This window comes from Ambystoma mexicanum, chromosome 14, assembly GCF_040938575.1.
Source record: "Ambystoma mexicanum isolate Mex_15411 chromosome 14, UKY_AmexF1_1, whole genome shotgun sequence".
Taxonomy (NCBI): domain Eukaryota; kingdom Metazoa; phylum Chordata; class Amphibia; order Caudata; family Ambystomatidae; genus Ambystoma; species Ambystoma mexicanum.
The window spans coordinates 637,613,276-637,629,743 of record NC_090940.1 but is presented as its reverse complement, the minus strand read 5'-3'; the positions used below and the strand labels follow the sequence as shown (position 1 = coordinate 637,629,743).

Here is a 16,468-nt window from a genome sequence, read left to right as displayed (position 1 = left end):
TCCAGAGACACCAACCAATCCTGAAGTTGAAGGGCCTGGAGGACTTGAGAAAGAGTGACCATCTTGAACGTATCCTTCCTGAGAAGTTTGTTCAACCAACGCAAGTTCAGGATGGGTCTCAATCCCCCTTCTTTCTTTGGGATAATAAAATAAGGGGAATACCAACCCTTGTTCCTCTCTGCTATAGGCACCATTTCTATGGCACCTTTCTCCAGCAGGGTCAAGATTTCCTGCACAAGGAGCGGATCTGGAAGCTTCAAAGAGATTCCCCGGTGGATTGTTGTGATGGCCCGGCTAACACTGTCGGCCGTATCCAAACCAGACTGAAGGGATTCCGGTGACTGCCAAGCAACCGCCACCCTTTCCTGTAAAGTGAGATGAAAAGTTAACAACGGGTCAGAGGACGGACTTTGGTCTAAGATGTCCGTAAGATCATCTTGTACAAAATCTTCAGGAGGACTGGACCAGCCCAGATACTCTGTCACCCTAGCCATGAGCCACCTGTATGACGACTCTGCATGAGCCCCAGGCTCAGGCCTGCCAAATTCCACTTCCGGAGAAGTGTCCAACCCACTGGAATCTTGGCGAATTTGCCTTAACTCCTCCAATTGACTGTCTCCAGAAAGGACTGGAGTCAAATCCTGCTCAACAGGGTCCTCAAAATCAGACTTTTCTTCCTCCTCATATGTGTCATCCAGAGGAAGGTGAAACCCAGGTCTGGGGACAGAAGGCCGCCTGGAGTCCACTACTGGCCTCACAGACTTAGCAGTAGCCTTCCTTGGAGGATCCACCAGATCAGGGTACTCTAATGGTTAATTTTGGGCAAAAATCCCTGAAGGCATCGAGGGCGCCGAGGGCTGATAAGTCAAAGCCTCGAGGTCCGATTCCTACTGACACTGCGCCAACGGAGTCGACGCATGCTTCGAACCGTTAGCAGTTTTCTGCGGTCTCGCTGGGGACAAGGACCGAGACCTGGAGGCACGTCTCTTGCGACTTTCCTGAGCCTTGTCCGAACCGGACCTCGAAGGTTCCTAGTGTGAGTCGCGTCGAGGACCCGATCCAAAAGGCGTGTGAGCCACAGTATGAGACCGTTCCCTGCCGGCTTCGTTTGAAGGCGCGACTGGAACCGTGCCCTGCGATTGGAAAATCACCAACATCTGATCCTTAAAGGCAGCCCATTCCTCCGGAGTCGAGGACTTTGTCGGGCATGCCTCTTTCCTCGAGGCACCATCCTCTGAGGAGGACTGGGAAGGTGACCGGTCACGGCACTTCCTAGAATGCCGGGACGAGGAAGAAGAAACACGGGAACCACTCTGGGACCGAGATCCCTGGGCCTCCTCCCGGCGCAGAGAGTCGCCTCTTGAGTCATCGGTGGAAACCCTTGGACGATTTAGATTTTCGGGACTTACTGGGTTTAGAACCCGTACCCACCTGAAGCTTCCCCCTATGCTACTGCAGGGCCTTGGCAGTCAGCGACTGGCATTTCGAACAGTCGTCGGTGTTGTGCCTCTCGCCCAAGCACCACAAGCAAATGCGATGTGGGTCGGTGATCGACATTTTAGACTTGCAGTCCCTGCAAGTCTTGAAGCCAGACCGCAGAGTCCGAGGGGTCGAAGAAGAAGACATCACTATGATGAAACACACGAGGCGCGCCGAGTTCTCGAAGCAAACACGTTTGCGAAAAAACAGAACTGAGGCTACGGGCACCGTGCGTCCTATTTGTAACATCCGGTGACGTCGCCTATATAGAGGAGGTGTGCCCGAGAGCATACAATATACTAGGAATGCTTGACCTAACGCTTCTGCTGCATGGGGCTACCTGGCAGGTGCCATTATTTGTTCTCTTGTCTTGAGATATTCGTGTGGTGGTTATACTGTCTTACGATGATTTCATGACAATCTAGATAAATAAATAAAAAGTTTCCGAAGTGCACAGCTGCGGACATTACATGTCAAAGATGTGGAATACGTTGGAGGACACAATCCATTCGAAAACATGGTATACAACGAGAAAACGCACCTAGATTTGAGAATTCCTAGATAGTGGGAGATAAGCCTAGGTTTCACAGAATATTATACAATGTGACAAAAGGTTTTCAAGACCAGTGGACCCTAAGGAACTGTGAGTAGCTTTGTTTAAAGGGCTCGATCCTCGTGAACGTTTGCTCGTACCTGCTCATTTCTACCACCCCTCACTTTTAGGAACCATGTCCCTCCTTAGTTTTCTTGTTAAACCCTAATCTTCCTCCTTGGTCCTTTGTTTATCTCGCTCATTACGACAGCTATAGTCCCCCCACCCCTTTCCATGTAGATTATTGGTTCTCTTTATATCAGAAGATGTGTTTGAAGCCCCTCCCGACACCTCAAAAAAAGTGCATCTAGATTGTCATGAAGTCATCATAAGACGGTGGTGTTCTATAAAACAACCACACGAATATCTTAAGACGAAAGAACACATAATGGCAAGTGGCAGGTATTTCCATGCAGCAGAAGCCTTGGAGGGAGCATTCCTAGCCTGTGTGATGCTCTCTGCCACACACCCCCTATATGGTGACCCCTTACACATTGTACCTAGAGGCTGAATTTACGCTGCATGGACGAGGCCCAGCGAGGCCAAGTTGCCTCTGGGGTTGCTTGTTGTCCAGCGCATAACAGACGTGGGCTCTTAGTCTGTCGCCGGGGTGCATTTTGCTGAGGCAGCATTGAAGAATTGCACGTGGTTGGTTCACCTCTGTAGAAGGGACACTCTCAGTACTTTCAGTGGGATAAGAAATCGAGGGGGGCTCCAACGCGTCATGATGCGTCTCGTGCATCTTCATTTCCCAAGTACGTAATAAACCTTTAAAAGAGGTGGGCCCTGTGTAACTAAGGGTGTGACCCAAAGGCGCCGATCAAGTGTTCGTTCATATGTGCGATGAAAAGGAGTACATTTTACTTTAAAACATGTAGCAAAATACAATGAATGTGTGTATAGTGACCAAAACAAATGCAATGAAATGTAAAATAGATTATCAACTCAAAATAGGTCAGCGGACCATGCAATCCCCAAGTTCTTTTGAAAGAAATCCACGATTCTTACAAATTAAAATCATTCTAATGACAATTCTTTAATATGAGCTGCAAAAAATACATTTTTTTTTTAATCAAACTATGTTTTTTAATAGCATTTCCACCATGTGTTTGAAAACAGGCAGGTTATTTAACTTATGTATGGTTCTAATCGTGGCTGAAATTGTGTTCATTTGCATTACTGCAGAGAATAACAGTCGTGGCTCAATGTCAATATTTGGAGACTGTCTGGCTGAGTTCTGGCTAGTCCTGGCCCACTTAAAGCCCTGGACAGTTTATTGAAATGGCGGGAGGTAAGTATTATTTGTGGTTCATATGCAGGTCGCTTGGATTATGAGCCAGTATGAACATTAACGCCCTCAGCTATTGTGGAAAGGGTCCTACCTTGCAAGCATATGTCTGCTCCTTTTAAGAGGATGTGGGTATCTTGGAGGCACTGCACCGAACTCGGAAACTAATCGCTCTGTTTCTGTATAAGTGTGGGGAAGTCCAGGCCCCTCAGCCAGCCATATGTGGTTGATGCGTGAGCTCAGAATCTGCACACTAAATAAGGAAATGAGAAACGGAACATGGCGTGGAATGTAATGCTGGGCGAGCGGCCCCAGACCCCATGACAGCAGAGCACCCACCCGCATGACACAGACATGGAAACAAGGTGCTATGCAAATGAGCTTTTATTATTTCAGACTAAAGGAGGCTGCAGAACGATGTACCTTGGGGCTGTGGCAGGCGGGAGCGCTGCTCCTGGGCCCGGGCGCTCTGGCCAGTCTATTCTTGCTCGTGTGTTTAAACAAATGCATACTCAACTCACTCTGACTATATATGGACTTCTCGGCAGCATGAAACGAGGATGGTACAGTCACGCGGGAAAAAAAGCGTCTAAAATAAACTTTTAGTAGCAAAAGTTAAATAGCCGGTGTGTCCCACCACTTCCTTAAGGGGCACTCCGCTCTTGAACTGTGCAACCCCCTGCGGGGCAGGGCACGGCAGGGAACTGGGGGTCCCCGCGCCGAGGTCCGCGATGGGCAGGCTGACGGTGCGCACGTCGTAGACGCGCAGCAGGATCTCCAGCGTGTCTAGCTCCGTGAAGCCGTGCTCCTCCAGCGCCAGGCACGTCCTCTGCACCTGCTCGATGCAGGGCGAGAAGGAGCAGATGCGGCCGCCTGCAAGACACCAAAAGGAGAGAGGGTTACTGTGCAGGCCAGGCAGGGGGGTCACAGGGCAGCTGCAAGCAACACACACGGCGGAGAAAGCACCCACACCCCCACCGTGCACTGTAAGGAGATTGCAAGACACGGAGAGGGTTACTGTGCAGGCCAGGCAGGGGGGTCACAGGGCAGCTGCAAGCAACACACACGGCGGAGAAAGCACCCACACCCCCACCGTGCACTGTAAGGAGATTGCAAGACACGGAGAGGCTTACTGTGCAGGCCGGGGGTCACAGGGCAGCTGCAAGCAACACACACGGCGGAGAAAGCACCCACACCCCCACCGTGCACTGTAAGGAGATTGCAAGGCACCAAGAAGAGGAGAGGCTTACTGTGCAGGCCGGGGGTCACAGGGCAGCTACAAGCAACACACACGGCGGAGAAAGCACCCACACCGTGCACTATAAGGAGATTGCAAGATACCAAGAAGAGGAGAGCATTACTGTGCAGGCCGGGGGTCACAGGGCAGCTACAAGCAAAACACAAAGGGGGGGGGAGGGAGGCACCGTACACTGTAAGGAGATTGCAAGACCCCAAGAAGAGGAGAGGTTTACTGTGCAGGCCGGGGGTCACAGGGCAGCTGCAAGCAACACACACGGCGGAGAAAGCACCCACACCCCCACCGTGCACTGTAAGGAGATTGCAAGACACCAAGAAGAGGAGAGGCTTACTGTGCAGGCCGGGGGTCACAGGGCAGCTGCAAGCAACACACACGGCGGAGAAAGCACCCACACCCCCACCGTGCACTGTAAGGAGATTGCAAGACACCAAGAAGAGGAGAGGTTTACTGTGCAGGCCGGGGGGTCACAGGGCAGCTGCAAGCAACACACACGGCGGAGAAAGCACCCACACCCCCACCGTGCACTGTAAGGAGATTGCAAGACACGGAGAGGGTTACTGTGCAGGCCAGGCAGGGGGGTCACAGGACAGCTGCAAGCAACACACACGGCGGAGAAAGCACCCACACCCCCACCGTGCACTGTAAGGAGATTGCAAGACACCAAGAAGAGGAGAGGATTACTGTGCAGGCCGGGGGTCACAGGGCAGCTGCAAGCAACACACACGGCGGAGAAAGCACCCACACCCCCACCGTGCACTGTAAGGAGATTGCAAGACACGGAGAGGGTTACTGTGCAGGCCAGGCAGGGGGGTCACAGGGCAGCTGCAAGCAACACACACGGCGGAGAAAGCACCCACACCCCCACCGTGCACTGTAAGGAGATTGCAAGACACGGAGAGGCTTACTGTGCAGGCCGGGGGTCACAGGGCAGCTGCAAGCAACACACACGGCGGAGAAAGCACCCACACCCCCACCGTGCACTGTAAGGAGATTGCAAGGCACCAAGAAGAGGAGAGGCTTACTGTGCAGGCCGGGGGTCACAGGGCAGCTACAAGCAACACACACGGCGGAGAAAGCACCCACACCGTGCACTATAAGGAGATTGCAAGATACCAAGAAGAGGAGAGCATTACTGTGCAGGCCGGGGGTCACAGGGCAGCTACAAGCAAAACACAAAGGGGGGGGAGGGAGGCACCGTACACTGTAAGGAGATTGCAAGACCCCAAGAAGAGGAGAGGTTTACTGTGCAGGCCGGGGGTCACAGGGCAGCTGCAAGCAACACACACGGCGGAGAAAGCACCCACACCCCCACCGTGCACTGTAAGGAGATTGCAAGACACCAAGAAGAGGAGAGGCTTACTGTGCAGGCCGGGGGTCACAGGGCAGCTGCAAGCAACACACACGGCGGAGAAAGCACCCACACCCCCACCGTGCACTGTAAGGAGATTGCAAGACACCAAGAAGAGGAGAGGTTTACTGTGCAGGCCGGGGGGTCACAGGGCAGCTGCAAGCAACACACACGGCGGAGAAAGCACCCACACCCCCACCGTGCACTGTAAGGAGATTGCAAGACACGGAGAGGGTTACTGTGCAGGCCAGGCAGGGGGGGTCACAGGGCAGCTGCAAGCAACACACACGGCGGAGAAAGCACCCACACCCCCACCGTGCACTGTAAGGAGATTGCAAGACACCAAGAAGAGGAGAGGATTACTGTGCAGGCCGGGGGTCACAGGGCAGCTGCAAGCAACACACACGGCGGAGAAAGCACCCACACCCCCACCGTGCACTGTAAGGAGATTGCAAGACACGGAGAGGATTACTGTGCAGGCCAGGCAGGGGGGTCACAGGGCAGCTGCAAGCAACACACACGGCGGAGAAAGCACCCACACCCCCACCGTGCACTGTAAGGAGATTGCAAGACACGGAGAGGATTACTGTGCAGGCCAGGCAGGGGGGTCACATGGCAGCTGCAAGCAACACACACGGCGGAGAAAGCACCCACACCCCCACCGTGCACTGTAAGGAGATTGCAAGACACGGAGAGGGTTACTGTGCAGGCCAGGCAGGGGGGTCACAGGGCAGCTGCAAGCAACACACCCGGCGGAGAAAGCACCCACACCGTGCACTATAAGGAGATTGCAAGATACCAAGAAGAGGAGAGCATTACTGTGCAGGCCGGGGGTCACAGGGCAGCTACAAGCAAAACACAAAGGGGGGGGGGAGGCACCGTACACTGTAAGGAGATTGCAAGACCCCAAGAAGAGGAGAGGTTTACTGTGCAGGCCGGGGGGTCACGGGGCAGCTACAAGCAAAACGCACGGGGGATGAAAGCACCCCGCCGTACACAGTGACATAAGAGGTCCCCGATCACACAGAGGAACCAGGCCGAAGGCAGAGTTCCTTTCCAGATCACACACCTCCGAGGTGACTTGCAATACTATTGTATCCTTTTTACAAACTCCAGGGGCCGTTCTATTCCTTATAATGCACGCACACCCCCTCGAATGCCCGGCCTCTTCTTACATTTGCTGTTCCAGGCGGCCAATATGCAGCTTCTCATGCGTTGCAGAAAAACATATTTAAGCAGTTCAATAAAACAAATCGAAATTGGAATTGCGCTTTAAAATAATAAGTACTAACATGAAGCTTCTGGCTCACATGTGTCAAATCCCAAAGTGCGCAAATGAAACATTGCATCATAGACAGTTCCATGTCAATGAACGCTTGCAAGCCGGACTCCCACTGGCTCTAGTGTGCTCCTGCCCTAGGTCCCAGAACATTCCAGAGGGTTCTAGTCAGGTGGTCAGAGGTGGAGAGGAGGGCCAGAGGCATAGCGGTTACACACTAGGCATGTGTCTGGTTTCTGGGTTCTTCCACATACAGGGCAGGTGTGGGGGCAGTGATTGACATTAACATGTTGAGAACAAGAACACACATCAACTATCTGCAACTCTTTAAAACTCGATTTTCTCCAAATTAGGGCATTCCTTGTATAAATCCCCAAAAAACTCACCAGATCATGGTCTGCATGTCTTTTAAGGTTTACTCGTAACTGTCAAAAGAAGCATGGAATGATCTAATATTTTGAGTAAATGTGAGTCCCACCGGGTCTGAACTCGACAGCGCATGGGAACAGTACAGCAATCGGGTCTGAACTCGACAGCGCTTGGGAACAGTACAGCAATCGGGTCTGAACTCGACAGCGCATGGGAACAGTACAGCAATCGGGTCTGAACTCGACGGCGCATGGGAACAGTGTAGCAATCGGGTCTGAACTCGACAGCGCACGGGAACAGTACAGCAATCGGGTCTGAACTCGACAGCGCATGGGAACAGTACAGCAATCGGGTCTGAACTCGACAGCGCTTGGGAACAGTACAGCAATCGGGTCTGAACTCGACGGCGCATGGGAACAGTACAGCAATCGGGTCTGAACTCGACGGCGCATGGGAACAGTGTAGCAATCGGGTCTGAACTCGACAGCGCATGGGAACAGTACAGCAATCGGGTATGAACTCGACAGCGCACGGGAACAGTATAGCAATCGGGTCTGAACTCGACAGCGCATGGGAACAGTACAGCAATCGGGTCTGAACTCGTAGCAATCGGGTCTGAACTCGACGGCGCATGGGAACAGTACAGCAATCGGGTCTGAACTCGACGGCGCATGGGAACAGTACAGCAATCGGGTCTGAACTCGACAGCGCATGGGAACAGTACAGCAATCGGGTCTGAACTCGTAGCAATCGGGTCTGAACTCAACGGCGCATGCGAACAGTACAGCAATCGGGTCTGAACTCGACGGCGCATGGGAACAGTACAGCAATCGGGTCTGAACTCGACGGCGCATGGGAACAGTACAGCAATCGGGTCTGAACTCGACAGCGCATGGGAACAGTACAGCAATCGGGTCTGAACTCGACGGCGCATGGGAAAAGTGTAGCAATCGGGTCTGAACTCGACAGCGCATGGGAACAGTACAGCAATCGGGTCTGAACTCGACGGCGCATGGGAACAGTGTAGCAATCGGGTCTGAACTCGACAGCGCATGGGAACAGTACAGCAATCGGGTCTGAACTCGACAGCGCATGGGAACAGTACAGCAATCGGGTCTGAACTCGACAGCGCATGGGAACAGTACAGCAATCGGGTCTGAACTCGACAGCGCATGGGAACAGTACAGCAATCGGGTCTGAACTCGACAGCACATGGGAACAGTGTAGCAATCGGGTCTGAACTCGACAGCGCATGGGAACAGTATAGCAATCTGGTCTAAACTCGGCAGCGCATGGTAATATTGTAGCAATCGGGTCTGAACTGGACAGCGCATGGGAACAGTATAGCAATCTGGTCTAAACTCGGCAGCGCATGGGAACACTATAGCAATCTGGTCTAAACTCGGCAGCGCATGGTAACAGTACAGCAATCGGGTCTGAACTCAACGGCGCATGGGAAAAGTGTAGCAATCAGGTCTGAAGTCGACAGCGCATGGAACAGTACAGCAATCGGGTCTGAACTCGACAGCGCATGGGAACAGTACAGCAATCGGGTCTGAACTCGACGGCGCATGGGAAAAGTGTAGCAATCGGGTCAGAACTGGACAGAGCATGGGAACAGTATAGCAATCTGGTCTAAACTCGGCAGCGCATGGTAACAGTACAGCAATCGGGTCTGAACTCGACAGCACATGGGAACAGTACAGCAATCGGGTCTGAACTCGACAGCACACAGGGACAGTGTAGCAATCGGGTCTGAACTCGACAGCGCACATGAACAGTGTAGCAATCGGGTCTGAATTCGACAGCGCATGGGAACAGTATGGCAATCGGGTCTGAACTCGACAGCGCATGGGAACAGTGTAGCAATCGGGTCTGAACTCGACAGCGCATGGGAACAGTGTAGCAATCGCGTCTGAACTCGACAGCGCATGGGAACAGTGTAGCAATCGGGTCTGAACTCGACAGCGCATGGGAACAGTATAGCAATCGGATCTGAACTTGACAGCACACAGGGATAGTGTAGCAATCGGGTCTGAACTCGACAGCGCATGGGAACAGTATGGCAATCGGGTCTGAACTCGACAGCGCATGGGAACAGTAGCAATCGGTCTGAACTCGACAGCGCATGGGAACAGTATAGCAATCGGGTCTGAACTCGACAGTGCATGGGAACAGTATAGCAATTGCGTCTGAACTCGACAGCGCATGGGAACAGTATAGCAATCGCGTCTGAACTCGACAGCGCATGGGAACAGTGTAGCAATCGCGTCTGAACTCGACAGCGCATGGGAACAGTGTAGCAATCGCGTCTGAACTAGACAGCGCATGGGAACAGTATAGCAATCGCGTCTGAACTCGACAGCGCATGGGAACAGTGTAGCAATCGGGTCTGAACTAGACAGCGCATGGGAACAGTATAGCAATCGCGTCTGAACTAGACAGCGCATGGGAACAGTATAGCAATCGCGTCTGAACTCGACAGCGCATGGGAACAGTGTAGCAATCGGGTCTGAACTAGACAGCGCATGGGAACATGTAGCAATCGGGTCTGAACTTGACAGTCATTTATGATAAAAGGAAGTCTTTTTCTGTGACGTCGCATCCCCAGTTTTGGGGACATCCTCAGGAGAAGTGGCCAGAGCAGAAGACCACCTGTGGTGTACACCAAGCCCCTTGAATTAACAAAGCCCGGCCGGGGTTGGATCAGCGGAGAAGGTACACAGAGTCTGGCAGTCCCTGGAGTGTTTGTGCAGATGAGGGAAAGCAGGTTCCAAGCGACGCAGAACTCGCTCCATACAAGGGCCAGGCTGCAACCTCCACATGGAAGCAGAGAATCCGCCACACATGAAAGGCCCAGAGAAGATTCCGATCCAGGAAAAATAGCAAATACACAGAACTTTCCCAATGCACTGACTTTCTAAGCGATACATCCAGCAGACATTCCAGCATCCGCCCCGAGTTGTCCTCCACTAGGCCGGTTTTGGTTTGTGAACATAGGACGTCAATATGATGTCTGGGTGGCATTCATGTTATGTTGAGCAGACATTTTTATTTAAGAGGATGAGGAGAGGTCTAGCGCAGAGTTACTCACTGTGCCTCAGTTAAGGCGCGTGCAGTGTGCTCACATCTTCAGCAACTCCCCCTAGCACCCAGGAGCAACAGAACTCACACAACAAGCTAAGGGCCAGCCCATGCATTCCCAAATCTAGGCCAGGGCTGGCTAAACATTGGCCTGGCCAGTGGATTTCAACGGAAACTCAAGAGGGAGAACTATCGGAGAAGGTAGGAGTATAGCGCTACACAAAAAGGGGGACGTGTATCCTGCTCTTCCAATTATCGGTCTGACCCCCAGACCAGTTGGGGTTCACATCTGGAAATATCCCTAGCTGCTTGCACAGGGGCACGTTCTTCTACACCCTTTTGAGTGGGAAAAAGCACCTGTGGCTGTTGGCGCTCGACAGGTGCACGGTGCAACGATGCGCAAGGAGGACACCAGCTCCTTCCTCGTGCAATAATGCTTTCAATGGGACCCAAGAGCGGCGGATTGATGAGAGATTGCAAGAACATAGGAAGCACTGCAGGTATGCAGAGGGTGTGCAGGTCCCACTGTCACGTGCGAGCCAGAAATAGCCGGCCACGTCCCCTCCGAGAGTAGACGGGATCTCGCTGCTACCAGGCTTGCGGAGAAGGTCGAATACAATCAGATTAAGAGGCCCACCTTTGTGATGGTAATACTGCACCCTGCTCCTTTGCCAAAAGTCATTGGATCTCTAAAGCACACCCAAACACAGGACGCAGTAAGAGAGCAAAGCTATGCCTGTTCTGAACCGAGGAGATGAAAGCACACACAGCAGGCCTTCCCCCCCTGCTCTCCCCGTGAATGGCGAGTTCTTCTCCTTGGGAACTCGCCTCATGGCCTTCGGTGCTCTGGGGAGACCACCAGACGAGTGCTCTTATTGCTGCTGGCCCGAGGGCTTAACACGTTAAGTGTTTGCAGAGCCTTAAATCCGCCTGCACGAAGGCAGGGATTACCCTGGAGTATCGGCTCTCATTTACAGAGTACAGCACACTGCACCAGCAAGCACCAGCACAAATTAAATACTCATTGCGATGTTGCACGCCTGACCAAGACCCCAGCGAGTAAACGCAACACCATACCAGAGGAACCCCCAGTCACCCCAGTTCTCCAAACTATACTGACTGTAGGTGCGGAGCTACTCGCAGTTACAAGGCTGTATGTGGCACTACAAGGCAGCAAGACACTACCCCGCCTGAAGGTTTAAGAAAAATGGACGCAGGAGAGATACGGGAGGAGAAGGCATGGTACAAGCTATGCTCGCGAATTAGCAAGGTATGGCTCTAACATTGTGCACCCCGCCTATGCAACCCCCCAGAAACTACATATGATGAACAGATGCACGGCCAAGGTGCAAGGCTGAGTCTGCGGGGTTCTGGCATATGCTTTGGGAATGCCCAGTGTTAGAAGGTTACTGGCAGGCAGTAGTGCACAAAGTCAACAGTTTGCTGGGTAGACAATTGGAATTCACTCCTAAGCTCTGCCCATTGGGAAAGGAGAAGACGGACAGATGAAATGGCCGCCTTTCTCCTACTATTGGCGAGGCGCCCTATGGCATAGGGGCCCTTAGTGAGTCAGTGGTCTCAAGGTGTATTGAAGCGGGTAACGGGGATAAGAGAGGAATCGGGTGGCCTGGAGCTGGAGTGGGGCACCCTTCTCAATGACTTTCAAACGCCCCCACATGATCTGCCGCAGTAAAGGGGTGAACCTATAGACACTGGGGCGACCCAAAGGCCCAACATGCTTTCATACAAGAACCTCCAAGATGTCTGTGAATGATATCGAATCACCCTTAACAGGCCGGGTTACAAGTGGCTAATTCATGACAACGGGGGCGGGAAGTCACTACCGAGATGACATGTCTCTTGCTTTGTTGTAATTGTAAAAACCAATAAAACGGTGGAAAAAATAAATCTTTAATGACATGCTAGATGGTAGCAAGCCCTGTAACATCTAATGCCATCATGGATGACATGCTAGATGGTAGCAAGCCCTGTAACATCTAATGCCATCATGGATGACATGCTAGATGGTAGCAAGCCCTAGAACATCTAATGCCATCATGGATGACATGCTAGATGGTAGCAAGCCCTAGAACATCTAATGCCACCATGGATGACATGCTAGATGGTAGCACGCCCTAGAACATCTAATGCCATCATGGATGACATGCTAGATGGTAGCAAGCCCTATAACATGTAATGCCATCATGGATGACATGCTAGATGGTAGCAAGCCCTATACATTCTAATGCCACCATGAATTACATGCTAGATGGTAGCAAGCCCTATAACATCTAATGCCACCATGGATGACATGCTAGATGGTAGCAAGCCCTATAACATTTAATGCCATCATGGATGACATGCTAGATGGTAGCAAGCCCTATAACATGTAATGCCATCATGGATGACATGCTGGATGGTAGCACGCCCGATAACATCTAATGCCATCATGGATGACATGCTAGATGGTAGCAAGCCCTATAACATCTAATGCCATCATGGATGACATGCTAGATGGTAGCAAGCCCTATACATTCTAATGCCATCATTCCTAGATGGTAGCAAACCCTATAAAGCGTGTGATTGGCTCGTTATTTCAGCAAATTAAGCCCCGACCTGAGAGCCGGCAGGCAAACCAGCCCCCTCAAAGGGCCACCTTTAAGAGCCTTGGAATACCCTGTCTGGGCATGGTAGGGCCCTCTGCCCTGCCCGCTGTTCCTGCAGCTGCCATATGCCTCCCATCGGCCCTGCACGCCGCGATCGCTGGTAAGAACCCCTTCCTATTCCCATCTCTCCCATAGCCTGGGGGTGGTTATAAGAACCCCTGCGATTCCCACCGGGTTCTCTGGTGAAGCGCTCCCACCCTTTGGAGGTAGCCTCTTCGCCCTCCGTCCTGCATCAGAGTCCCCTGCATGGCCTGTTGTGCCAACTCTGTTCTCTGTCCTTCGCCGAAGCCCAACTTGCGCACGGCCAAGTTTCTTCACCTCCCGGCAGCCTGACGCCTTACCTCGCTCCCCGCACCATCTACGATGCTTCATGCTGGCCTGAACTGTCCTGCATTACACCACTAACTTCTCTCAAGTCACCCTGCTTCCTGACTTAACTTCTACAATTTTAACTTGCTAAGATTCTGCAAGTCACGCCGCTACCAACCTTTCCTTGTCTTCTTGGCTGGAGGCCCTCACTTCTGCGCGCATACTGGCCTTTACCAACTATCACCTTGCCTCCACACGATACTACTGGTCTTGTTCCTACGTGTTCTGCTGCCTCACTCTGCATTAGCTCTTACCTGCCTACCCCAGCCTGACACACTCAATGCAGTCAGCGAAATCGATCTGTGTTCTACTGGGCAATTGCCTGCTATGTTTATTGTTAGGCTTTTTACCCCTATTTAGTAAACCGAATCTGGGGGCTCCGATACCACTGGTTGTGCATACAGGTTAGGCCCCCCACCTTTATTCTGAAGTCTTACCTCTGTGCTTTGGAATTGCTGCTGTTCTATAAATCTATGCATCTTCCCCCTCCATTGAAAATCAAATTAAGGTTTTCTGCTACTACTAGATGTGTTTAAAAGTTAGACCCTTTTCCTTATTTTAGAAGTAAAATCTATGCTTTTACTTACCTGTAGGAAAGTCATACCTGCTAACTACTGGCTATGTTTAAAAAAAGTGTGCTTTTCCTCTTATATGTGAAAGTCGAAGCTGCATACTCCTGCCATTGTTCTCGTTCTCTCCCTCTCTCCCTCCCCCTCTCCCTCCCCCTCTCTCTCCCCCTCTCTCTCCCCCTCTCTCTCCCCCTCTCTCTCCCCCTCTCTCTCCCCCTCTCTCTCCCCCTCTCCCTTCCCCTCTCCCTTCCCCTCTCCCTCCCCCTCTCCCTCCCCCTCCCCCTCTCCCTCTCGCTCCCCCTCTCGCTCCCCCTCTCCCTCCCCCTCTCCCTCCCCCTCTCTCCCCCCCTTGCTTCCCCTGCTGTAACCCATACTCCATTCTTTCACTCTTCGCCCGATCGTTGCATTGCTGTGTGGCTAGTTAGTTGGGTCATGCTCTGCAGTTACTCCCTCTTCCACCCCCCCAATCTCCTCATGGTGCTCTCCATCTCCCCCATCTTCTCTAATTGCTTCTCTATCACCTATCCTACCCCTCTGTCAAAGACTGGGATGAGAAAGTTCATGAAGGATCTCCTGGTCTCCAACCCTGGCCTGCCTATCGCCAACACCTGTGTCAAGGCCTCTTCCAGGCAGACCCTTACTGACACCCTCTTCTTCATTCCCTCTCCAGACCTTTGGGTTCCCCTCATGATCTCTACTCACCCCCGCCTCTTCCTCTCCCATTAATGGAGGCCCCCAAACGTGGCAACCTGCTCCACTTAGCTACCCTCAATGCTCGCTCTGCTGTCAAACACTCCTCTGACATCTGCCACCTCCTTAAGAACCTTGACTTAGATGTCCTTGCTCTCACCGAGACATGGTTCATTAACAGCTGTGTCACAAGTTTTGACACTCCTCCCTGAGCGTTACAAGATCCTCTCTAACCCCAGGCTTAACCGGCATGCGGTGCGGAGTGGCCCTGATCTTCCCTGATACTATCATACCCACTCAGACCGATTCCTCTTTTGAATGCCTTGTCTGCAGGCCTGGTGTCTCCCCTGCCCTCTCTCTGACTCTGGCCACCATCGTCTCCCACTTCCTCTCTGAATGGGCTGACCTCACCTCTTCTCTCCCGACTGCGTCCTCCAAGCTTCTCTTCCTTGGAGACCTCAATATTCACCTGCACTCCCATGATGCAGCCTTAGGGTCTTTCTGCAACGTCTGTGACCATCTTTCCCTCTCAATTCTTTCCTCTGGTCCAACGGACTCTGCAGGACATACCCTGGATGCTCTCATCTCCCCAGACCTCCCCATTTCCAAACCTCTTGTTACACCTCTCTCCTGGTCTGATCATGCCCTAATTTGCTCTCACTTGGACCTCCTTAGTTGCCCGGCTAAGCCTCCGCCCGCACTGCCAGCCTCCTACTCCTTCACTCAACCAATGAAGCGAGTGTCAGCTGCAGCTTTTGCCGCCACCTTCACTCCCGCTCCTTCTGCTGATCCTTCCTGTCCTGCAAATGACCACTCAATCTCTACTCACCCCTTCTTGGGCAAACTCTTGGAGAAGCTTGCCATCTCCCAGCTTGTCCACCACACGATGTGTTGATTGCCTGCATGAACACCAGTCTAGCTTTTCAGCTACCAGAGGCAAGGAAACTGCTCTCCTGAACACCTGTGAAGGCTTGCTCAATCTCGATTCCCGTTCTTCTGTTCTCATCCTTCTTGACCTCTCCTCTGCCTTTGACACAGTCAATCCCTCCATCCTGATAAAACGGCTCCGACACCATTGGCATCACGGACCTTGCTCAGGATTGGTTGACCTCCTTCCTCTCTGATAGACCTTCCTAGATCCAATTGGGCCCTTTCCGCTCCACCATCTCACTCCCCACCTGCGATGTCCCTCAGGGCTCTATCCTCTCACCCTCGCTCTTAAATATCTACCTAGCTCCCCTAACCCATCTGATCACCTTCTCCCCTAATGTTTAGTGTTATGCTGATGACACACAGCTCTCTTTCAAGCTACCCTCTCCTACCTCCTCTTCTTCCTTTCTCATTCCTGACGGCCGGTCTGCTATTCAGGCATGGTGCACTACTAACAATTTCTGCCTTTATTCCAATAAGACAGAGATCCTTTACATTGGGACCCCTGCTCCCTCTCTCCCTCCCACACTCTGGCCACCCTCCTTGG

The 16,468-nt window shown here is 52.4% G+C and overlaps 1 protein-coding gene across 2 annotated transcripts in view; it reads right to left on the bottom strand.

Moving 5' to 3' along the window:
• Window positions 1–3,088: 3,088 nt before the first annotated feature.
• Window positions 3,089–16,468, bottom strand: part of TRMT61A (tRNA methyltransferase 61A) — a 384,858-nt gene continuing 371,478 nt past the window's right edge. Inside the window, exon 4 of one of the 2 annotated variants that reach the window (XM_069638131.1) lies at window positions 3,089–4,232. In XM_069638131.1, coding sequence (XP_069494232.1) covers window positions 3,949–4,232 — 284 coding nt within the window. In that variant the 3' untranslated portion in view covers window positions 3,089–3,948. The remainder of the gene's footprint in view (window positions 4,233–16,468) is intronic. The other variant, XM_069638132.1, reaches the window with a different exon arrangement.